Below are 11216 nucleotides of genomic sequence, written 5' to 3' on the forward strand. Positions count from 1 at the left end.
GCTAAGCTTTTTGAAGGTCATTATGTCCTTTGTGACTTATTTGTTTTTCTATTATCAATCCAGACAGAGCCGGCCCAAGCCTTCAGGGGGCCCTAAGCGAAATATGATTAGGGTGCCCCTCTCCAATGTTAGCGTTGCTGAAACTATAGACCTTTGTTAAATATCATTCACACACCAAGTTTTTTTCGCTAGTGCCTCCACTGTGCAGCTGTGCGAAAATATTAGACAGCCGAGATTCAGGCCCTCCTAAGGGGGTCCGGGGGTGTGCCCCCCCGGGAGATTTTTTTAACCTTTTTAAAGTGAAATGCATGAATCTGGTGCACTTTGAGAGGAAAATTAAGAGGCTAAATCTGAGAAATTGTGTGAACAAATAATTTGGAGACACTGGGTCAGATGAATTAGAAGCTATTGAAGAAAGACACATGGAGTTTCCATAAAAATATTAATATAAAATAAAATATTATGGAGGGTCCTCTGGGTTGGGCTTGGAGCTCTTTTTCTTTTACGGGACATATTTCTCTGTAATATAATGAATGCATTTAAATGTGAGAGGAACGAAGCAGAAGAACTCTGTTGTCCAGCTGCTGTATCTTTTTTTCCACAGACGAGGCTGAAATAGGCTATAGACTATACACAGTGCATGGGCAACTGAGGGCAGCCCCATTTCCAATTGTTTTTAAATAAACTCAATACACACTGTGCATGGATGTGAACGTGACATGATCAGATAATTTCGGATTACCTCCCAGATGAACTGATTACATTTTTAGGCTATTAATTATCTAGACCAAAACATTTTATTCCTTTTTTTGTACGATTACTACATTTGCATAATATGATGTTGACATCAAACACACAAACAAAAAAAAAATTAAAATAAATAAAAAAATTTGGAGGGGGCCCCCCTGGCGGTCGGGGGCCCTAAGCGACCGCTTAGTTCGCTTATGCCTCGGGCCGGCTCTGAATCCAGGTATCTATCTTCATATTTTACAGCATTTAATATTGAACATCATGCAGGAAATTATTATTTTATATCACAAAATTCAGTTTTCCCATTGGTTAAGATTTTAATTTGTGCAGACCAGCAAATGTTTTTTTTTAATATTTTGTTAAATCAAGCCATAGCTCAATATCACAAAGTGTATACATTTAGCCTATTTACAATCCGTACATCATATGACACTCTCTGTCCTTGAGACTTCAGGTGTTGCAGAATGAATCTGGGTTTTTTTTTTTTTTTTTTTTTTTTTACAGGTACAGGGCAGCAAATGTATTCTGAAATTTGACACGGTATTTTTGTATAAAACTATTTAAATTATTTATTTAAAAAAAAGTTGTTGTTTCTACCAATTTGTCATTTGTGCTATCAAATTACAATATAATGAATAACCAAACATTCCCCATAGACACCAGTCTGTGTGGTAAAGTGAGCTGACTGCTGATGTAGTTTGTTCATCCACCAGATGCTGCTAATGTGCTTTGAATGTTACAAACAGATTATTAAGAATTTACAATAATGGAAAAAGTAAAGCTGGTTGAATCATGGCAATGATCAAAAAAAGAAGATGTACAGTATTTGCATTATAATATAGTCAACAATAATAGTTTTTTTTAGCTGTGTTAAGTTTTTTCTGTGAGTGACAATTGTACAATGTCATAACCGGAGTATTTCCTAAGAACAATGTCCAAGTCAAAAGTCAAAGTTCACTTAATGCAATAAACCGTTCATGGAGATGTGATAAGCACCCTGGAGAGAAATATTTCAACATATTTCAACATAGCATTATGTGCAAGTCGTTTCTTGGTTAAACGAAAAAATAGCCTTTACTGGGCTGTCTTTGGTTCTGGGTTTGCTGTCGGTATGTACAAGTCAAGTGAATGATAAAGAGATCACAAAATGCCTCAAGGTTTGACACACGTTCTGGAGGAGTGGAAAGGTCTGGAAGAAGAGTATCACCAACTCCAGGTAAGAAACCAACATCTGACAGTCTCATACTAGTCACAGAGCAGTTGTGTAAATGGAGCTTGACAAAGGCCTTTTCTTGCTATTGTGTTATTCAAACCACATGAAGAAAGGTGTTTAATACATCTTGTGTTGTGCTCCAGACTGTTATCTATCCATTTGCTTTAGTTTTTGATGTAACCCCGTGGTTCTTCTCACCCAGGAAACACACAGGCTGTACTCACAGAAACTGGATGACATTTCCAAACTACAAAACAGCTGCTCTTCCTCCATTTCCAGCCAGCGCAAAAGGCTGAAGGAGTTGTCAAGACAAGTGAAAAAGTAAGTAACAGATTGAGAGAATCAAATTTGAAATGTCTTTGTATTTCGTATTCTCCTAATCAGTTTATATCCCTTTTCGAATCGTTTACATTTTATGAGTTGGTGTGACTGTGTCTCCGTTCTCTTGGACTTCAATCTCATTTAGGTGTGTGTGTTGTTGAGCCTGCAAAGACAGCAGGAGAAATGCAAGACAAAGAACATGTAGAATAAGTGAGGGACGTACAGTAAAATTTAATTTCTTGTGTTACATAAAAATGAAGAAATCTGCACCATAAGCTGGCTGGATATACAGAGAGCTGACAAAAGTAAATGAAAAAACAAAATAGGTTTAAGGTTGCCACTAGTACACCTTTAATGCTCCTTGGCATTGATTCTCCAAGCCTCTGTAAGTCTACTGGAGGGATGAATACCATTTTGATTATGTTAGTGGAGAGCGCTGCATGCAAGCCTGGACCGTTCTCTTGGTGTATGCCACACATGCACTGGCCAACTTTAGGAAAATATGGTGAAGGATGACTCATCTGACCATATCACGTTTTTTCCATATTCTCGTTGGATCAGTGCCTATGGTTTCTGCACCACTGACCTCACTGAAATGTGCATGCATCTTTGTAATGAGGGATGTATGCACTGCAGCCCGACTATAATATCCCAATGGAAGAGTGTTCTTGCTGAAGCAGTTTAATCACGTCCTGCATTGACATCCTCGGTCACCTGAGGAAGAATTGTTCTGTTTTTCCTTTCATATCTCATTGAAATCTTTCAATGTGTTTGCTGTCTAACACAATTTCTGACCCTATTTATTGACGGTTTTCCCACATATCCAAACGCAGATGTCATTTTAGTCACCATTCCTAATGAAACACCAGCCAGATGACTTGTGACTGAAGCTATGTGCCCCAACAATGAACTCTCTTTCAAAGTCACCTAGATCTTTTCCTCTTTCTATCTTGATATAAAATCAAAGTGAACTGGGCCTGCTCAGCATTTTTATACAATCCATGGAGCATGATTGGATGTTAGTTGTTTAATTTTACCATGCAGGTTACCTGTGTTGAAGCATCTGCAATTGTCATGTTTCTCGAATTATCTATTCTGGTTTCTCTTCTTTGTGACTTATTTGTTACCCGCCTCTCAGCTCCACGAACACACAAATGTGCCATGCTGTGAGAATGATTAAGACCTAAATGCACGTGTACCATCCACCAGATGCAGCAAAGGAACATCAGAAGAGGATGCTAAGAACTTGGAAGACATCAAAGACAAAATAAAGACACAACACAATGCTTTCATCGAAATGGAAGCTTTCCTTCCCAACAAAAACGGGTAATGACTGAGCACGATTTAATCAAATGAATACCCCCAGTATACAGGTTGATGTCCCTGCAGGTTTATAACATGTATTACTCTGTATACGTTATTTACTTATTATGTTTCTTATTGCAGGTTGTACCTCAGTCTCGTTCTTGGCAACGTGAATGTCACGCTTTTCAGCAAGCAGTCAAAGTAAGCAATGTGGTTCAAAGCCACAACACAATGAATATCAAGTCCATTTTTGTGAGTTGCATGGTAAACTTTGTCCAACACAGGATGCCTTATTCCCCTAAATCAAACAGAGAGATATGTCTGCCTATATCAATTAGTTTTGAAAATCCTCATACACATAGAGAACTGACTGTCACACGTTCTTGTCAGATACGCCTACAAAGATGAATATGAGAAGTTCAAGCTGTACCTCACGGTCCTCCTGCTGCTATTCTCCTTCATATGTTACTTCTTTGTGAGCTACAGGTAAGCATATGTCAGACAGTCAGTTACAATTAGTTGTATGGTATAGATAGACACTGCGTGTGCCGTATGCTGTATGTTTTTGAACCCATAGCCCTTATCTTTTGTCCCTGACTTTAGATTTCTTGATGCAATCCTCAATTTCCTGCTGGTGTGGTACTATTGCACATTAACTCTCAGGGAAAGTATCCTCATCGCCAACGGCTCCAGGTCAGCGCCATCACCATTTTCCAATAAGCTTTCCAGCAAGATAATGAAAAATAACCATATTATTCAGGAAGCAAAAATATTCTAAGCTCTCTGACCTTTCACCTTTTATATTATTAATGGCAGCTATATACCAATAATCCTATGTTTTTAAATGTCATTTCCTCAAACATATCTCCTTCTTAAAGCAAGTCATGTAAACAAATTATAAAAAAAAAAAAGTACAATATTGATGTCTGATAAAACATGTCCTACATCGTAGAATCAAAGGCTGGTGGGTTTTCCATCACTACATCTCAGCCTTTCTGTCCGGTGTAATGCTGACATGGTGAGTACCAGGAAGATAAAAATTTAACAACCTAAATAATGACAGATTAAAAAGCAATAAAAGTCAGGACATGTAAGTGATTACAATGCTCGCCAGTGACTCCTTTCTTTTGTTACAACAACATTTCAGGCCAGAAGGGACCCTGTACAAGATATTCAGGAACCAGTTCCTCGCCTACTCCTTGTACCAGAGTAAGTTTTTTTTTTTTTCTTTCTTTTCTTTTTTTTTTTTTTTTTGGGGGGCATTTTTATGCTTTATTGATAGTGCAGAGAGACAGAGGTGAAATGGGGCAGAGAGGGGAGTGACATGCAGAGAACGACCGCGGGTGGGAATCGAACCCGGGTCTGCTGCTGGGCCCGGGAGGGGGACGCCTTACCAACTGAGCTAAAGGCGCCCCCCAGAGTAAGTTTTTAAGAGAATCTTGAACTAGACATTCACAAGTTTAGCCTAATCAGCGTTTCTCTTTTTTGAACAGGTTTTGTTCAGTGTCTGCAGTGCTATTATCAGAGCGGGTGTCTGTACAGGCTTCGGGCTCTGGGAGAAAGACACAACATGGATCTGACCGTGGGTGAGGGACACACTGCTGTGACATGCCAAGGACACGCAGCACATATACCCTCGGCCAGGCATATCAAGGCTGCTTGTCGTCACTCCTGCAGCAAAGAAAAAAAAAAAAAAAAAAGACAAGACAAGGGAGTGTAAAAAATAAACTTTTTTAACTCTTGTGTACTTTGTGCTTTTTAGAGGGATTTCAGTCGTGGATGTGGAAAGGGCTGACGTTTCTTTTGCCCTTCCTGTTTTTCGGTCATGTGAGTACATTCGGTAGAACTGACCTGATTTGACCTGAACTGATCTTCTTAATGAAGTTCCTCTAACCACTGCTGAGTTTGAACATTAAACAACATCATGCCTTGTCATGGTTGAGACTGGATGACACAGAAAAAGCTGAGTTCAAAAAATGCTGATGTCATCCTAGGCTCAATATTTTATTCTGCTTATTGAAGCATTGAGACAATGTTAAGCTTTTATTTGGTGATCCGGATGAGAGATTCATTTTTATTTTTCTCCCGATTTCCAAGCGTTGTAAACTATATCCATTCACTTTTAGCAACAAAAAAAAAGGCCCTTAAGTCCTCATGTTTTGTCTTGCAGTTCTGGCAGCTCTACAACAGCCTCAGTCTCTTCAGAATGGCTCAGCTCCCAGACTGCAAAGAATGGCAGGTCAGTGCTTCATGTCAACTTTATTACTGTATCCTTCATATACCCATCATTGCCACTTCTTATTTGTACTGCATATTTACGCCACTAGAGGGCTTATAAACTGTGTTTTCTCAGAGATATTACTGACAGCCTAGTGTACTGTATATAGTTACATCAGAATATTTTAAAGTATCTTGAATACATGACCTGATCGAGATAATGCTACTGTATTAAAGGGGCATTTGCTTACTCACATGTTGCTCTGTATGTTCCTTGTGATGCCAGGTCTTGATGTGCGGCCTGTGCTTCCTCATTCTGTTCATGGGAAACTTCCTCACCACAGTCGCTGTTGTCCGTCAGAAGAAGAAGAGCATGGATCAGAAACCAAAGACTCTGTGACATGTACTACTGCTAAAAAAATAAATCAACATATCTACAAATGAATGCTATTGTCATCATTCCTGCCTTCATGAATATTACTATTTGTTGTTATGCTGTCAAATTATGATCATTCTACTGACTATTATTACAAATTATGATGTAATTATATCTGACAACTCACCATTAAAAGTTAAAAATATGCTCCACAATACCCCCATGTGAGTATCACTGTATAGGACAAACAATGTTGAACCCCCAAATAAAGTAAATCAGTATACATAATCTAAAAGACATACTAACCTTTGTGAAGCATTTTTTTTTAAACTCCTAATAATGCATGTACAGTAGGTACATACAGGGCCGCCCATAAGGGGTAGAAAGTGGGAAGGCTTTCTAGGGCCCAGCCACTTGGGGGGCCCATGGTCTTTGGAAGCCAAGAACCTAAGTAAGCTAAACTGTATTTTTAGATTTTTAGATATGTATGTCAATATCTATTCAAAGTTGGGTGTTTACACAGAGCCGCGGCTCCGCTTATGGCCATTTAAAAAGCAGTAGAAAAGCAGAAATGTTCAAAATGTTTCAGATTGAGCACAGTGGAGTGTAACTGTTTCAAACATAATCCATCCTATAAACACTTTGTGTGCCAAATGGTGACAAGATTGGGTTTTGATATTAAACAGTTTTGGCTGGATTATATTTCCTGAGTCGTTCCTGCTCACAGAAAACACATGTAGGCATACATGCTACTTGTGTCTGGGTGTCGTTGTGAAAAGTATTTGGACCCCATGAAAAAACAGGTTGGGTACCTTTTCTTCTACATTAGTTACTCTGTCATTGTCCTGAGTCTACAAAGAGGTTTAAATTCTCTCTAATGTACATTTTTGTGAAAAAGAATTTCCCTTTGGGGACTATACCTTCTAAGGCTTTGACATAAGTCTTCAGGTTGACACGGCCAGCCAGGTCTGACCAGTTTTTCACAAACCTGGCCAATTGACCAACCAGCCAGGTCATACCACAATGAAGCTGACGAGCAGCATCATCCTGTTTTAATTATTTCCGTAACCACCAATGTCCTGCTTTCTGTATTGTTTCTAAAAAATAAAAATAAAAATAGACCTTAAAAAGTTCTTAATGCAAAGAAAGAAACAAGGCACAAAGAAGTTGGAAATAATTGAAGGAACAGATTTGAGTTCAAAGATTAAGAACTTTTTTTGTAATGATTTCAGTGCTTTTGCAGTGATGAGAGGAGAATGAACTAAGCCTAAATGTTGCAACCAAACATAGGCCAACTTTATAGTTTTGAGGGTAGGTTGGTTTGGTTATTCATGTAGACAACCGCCTTTTTTCATTTGTGTGTGAAGAATTTGTTGTTTTTTAAGTGTTATTTATTTCAACAATACCACCAACAGATTTCAAATTATTTAATGTTGTGTGCAGAAATACAAAAAAGTGCAATATTTGGTGCAGTCGATTAGTGTAAATGTATCTTATACCAGAAACTAGTAGCATATAAAACGTGCAAATTGTGAAAAAACTGTTTGCTTTAGTGAATAAAGAAGAACAATGTCTCTGTGTGAACTGATTATTTTGTAGAGATCTGTTGATCTGTTAAACAATTGTGTGAGTGTAAGGGAATCAAAATAAATTGGTATGCTGGGCTAAATCAGAATTGTGCTACTATTTTAAAATAATAAGCCCTTGCTCCCCCAACTGTCCCTGCAAGTCCCTGGTTGATAAGATAGTTAGTCTCTCTACAAATACATGTATGTGTTTATTGAAAAATGTTAAGTGCTCTGAGTGAGAGAAGAGCGCTACATAAATAAAATGTATCATTATATTATTATTATTGAGGGATGTGCGCACTCACACTCATTGTTGATATGAGTAATGGGTAAGGGGGGCCCATTGACTGGAGGTTTTCAGGGGCCCAGCCATTTGTGTGGGCAGGCCTGTGTACATAACTTGTACTTATTTTTCTTGTTCTTTATCTGGTTGAGATAAAGTTGGGTGTGTACATTTTGAGATTAAAAAGTCAATACCATTCTTTCTCATTGTGTTTCTTTCTATGCTAAGCTAACAATTTATATTAAATTAAGTTAAAGTAGCAATACAATGCCTTTAAAAGTCCTGCACCGGATGTTTACTAAAGGTATTAGCAACATAGCTATCAAAAGTAACAGTTCTCATTTTGCAGATTGGCCCCTGCAGGTTTGCCTACTCTATATTATTGAATCATTGTTATTGAAGTATTAATATGTGTTTGTACCTACTTTTAGCTTCATTTTCTATTGGATAACTGCATCATATTTTATGATCTGATTTAGCAGTGTAAATAACAACTCAATATAAAAAAATACTTTGCTGTTAAATAAGAGTTCACATTTTCGTCTGAAATGTAGTGGACTACACAAAGATGGAGTACATGAATAGAACCTGGATCCCGGGATCCCAAGCCCCATCAACATTACATTTTCCTTTTGTTTCTTTACTGTTGTGCTCCTATGTAAAGCGCTTTGAGTGCGAGAAAAGCGCTATATAAATTAGATATATTATTATTATCATTACAGATTACACCTTAAGGCTGACTCGGCCTTCCTATTTTGCTACACCTGAAGTTGTTCAAGGCCGCATCAATAATATTCACACATGTTTCACAATCTAGGCTACATGTAGGCCTAATAATTTTGTCATGAGAACTTGTGTGTGTGTGTGTGTGTGTGTGTGTGTGTGTGTGTGTGTGTGTGTTCTTATTTGTCAGGGCCCCAGGACACTGCCTTTTCCGAGCTGCGAGCATGGACTAGTGGCCAACCCATTAGTACTGCATGCTGTGAATGGGAGCTTATTTTCCCATGAGCCTATAGGCAGATTTCCGCCGTCCACACCAATACAAGCGGCGAACAAGATTGTGTCTCCGCAAATTTTTTCTGGATATCAATCAAAGGCTCAAACTTATCTTTAGACCATTTACTAATAAAACTGAAGTTTTTTCATTTCAAAACGCCACCTCAAGCGTTTTATTAGCCCAACGGCTTTTAACGGCTTTCAGTTGGTTTTCGAGGGAGGAGGAGGGAGTGGGCAGCCGTGGGCAGCTGAACAGAGTCGTAGTGAAACAAATGTTTCGGTTTTCGGCCCGGTCTCCGAAAAGGGCTGTGTTTCTTTATAGGTCCATGACCATGGACATATAACATATATAAGTCAGTGCACGGCTCCATTAACTTCTCGTGTCTGAGGTTTTTCCTCATACTTAACATGAAGGACGTTGATGATTTTTAGGCATTTTGGTGACTTTTTAACTCTTACAGTCGCCGAGGGATTTGTAGACTGGTTCAACTGTTATTAGTCGCGTGAGCTCAACTCTCACGTTCCTCTGCTTGCGATCATTGCGATTCACCATATTGATCCATTTATTCAAAATATCCAAAGGCAAAGGATGGGTGCATTACGGGATCATGTTCAAAAAGTAGTTGCTCATCCAGCCTCACAATCACCTCCAGCTGTGCTGATGAGCTCTAATAATCTCTAATGTAATATGACATTTGCGCTACCCATCGGGGGGGAGGTTAGTGACTTATAGAAACTGCCCGCTAAAGGCTAAATCCTTTAGCTTACAATGCTACAGAACGAGAATGATTCTACATCCGCTACATCCGCTACCAGTCCGCCCGGTTGCCGCCCCCTCTTCCATGATAGGTCCATGGTGCCGCTACGTCATACGAAAAGGCGTGCCTGGCTCACATGAGAGCAGTATGGCCGCTTCCTTGTTGCTTCTTTGCGCCAATGAGCAGCTTTCATACGCTTTCACAGGAATGAATGGGCGCCATGTTTCAATACGGTGTCCATTTCTTTATATGTCCATGTTATTTGTACATTGAAGTGTAGCCTACTCTATAGCCCCTTTTACACAGCCAGTGAAAGCCGGGAATATGCCGGCCTTTCGGCCCTCCGCCCTGCTGTGTAAATGCGACAGTTGCGGAACGAGGGAAGAAAGGTGCGAGTGATCGTTCCGGGAATTTTACTACCTCGGGGGGTAGTAAGATTCCCGACACGATCAGTTCCGCCTCTCTGTTTAAATGCTCCAGCTTGTTGTTGCGGAACAGGGGGGCGTTTGACGTTCCATAGTCTACGTTCTAAACATGCGACCATGTTAGCAGTTGAAGGACGTGTGTTTAACATTAACCACGGCGGCCTGATGTCCCGTAAAAATCACCAAATAAAAGGAACGGTGTATAATCTAGCTGATCATAAGGTCCGTTGCTCAATCCAAACCCCCGCGCTTCATTTTGCAGAGTGTATGAGTCTATTTCTGCCCAGGAGAAGTTGTACAATGGAAAGCATAGGCTAGGCTAAGTAAGGGATAAAGTATAGCGAACGGGTCACTTGCTAGAAATAAAGACCGACAAGCTGAAGCAGGAGCCCGACGCGCAGCGGAGGGCTCTTGTTCAGCTTGAAGGTCGACCTAGTAACGGGGGAATAGTCTGCTCGCCCCGCTAGACTGTCTGCTTCAGCTGACTGAAGGCTCCGGCTCAGCTGTTAGCCACAGAGCTACTGTTTTGCTAACACATTCCGCCGCCGCTATTATTATCCTAAGTCTGAGCGTATATCCACACTTTATTTCTGTCTACAGTAACGTGACTTCACACAAGAGATCAGACAGGTATGAACTCGAGGTATTGAACTCGACACCATTGAAAATGAGGGTCACCCCTCAATTGGTCTCTCGAGGATAAATAAAAGTTAAATGAAATGAAAAAAAAATGAATGGACACGCCCATTACAGTTTTATAGCCTAAGTAGGATAAGCTAATGAGAAGCAAGAATCTGACATAGAAAACCAATATAGCCTAGGTGACAATGTATGCGATTCTTTTTTTAGTAGCCTCATGGTTTTGATCATCATTCTGAACTACCTTTTAACTTGTAGGATACTTTGTAATTGTATCCTCACTATCCACCACTGCACAGAACAGAGCATGCAGCCGCAGGCAGAAGGGTCGGACCTTTAGCCTACTATCTATGGGTCGGACATGT

At 39.7% G+C, this 11216-nt stretch overlaps 1 protein-coding gene across 1 annotated transcript; it reads left to right on the forward strand.

Moving 5' to 3' along the window:
* Positions 1 to 1897: 1897 nt before the first annotated feature.
* On the forward strand, positions 1898 to 6206 carry tmem120ab (transmembrane protein 120Ab; the record flags this gene model as incomplete). The annotated part of the gene is made up of 12 exons (XM_080025005.1): positions 1898 to 1966; positions 2166 to 2284; positions 3494 to 3610; positions 3731 to 3790; positions 3980 to 4075; positions 4193 to 4282; positions 4542 to 4607; positions 4737 to 4798; positions 5083 to 5175; positions 5352 to 5416; positions 5760 to 5828; positions 6093 to 6206. 12 exons carry the CDS (start codon positions 1898 to 1900, stop codon positions 6204 to 6206), a joined length of 1020 nt encoding a protein of 339 aa, XP_079881131.1.
* Positions 6207 to 11216: the final 5010 nt, after the last annotated feature.

The sequence above is a fragment of the Ammodytes marinus genome (assembly GCF_949987685.1).
Source record: "Ammodytes marinus genome assembly, chromosome: 3".
Lineage (NCBI taxonomy): Eukaryota > Metazoa > Chordata > Actinopteri > Uranoscopiformes > Ammodytidae > Ammodytes > Ammodytes marinus.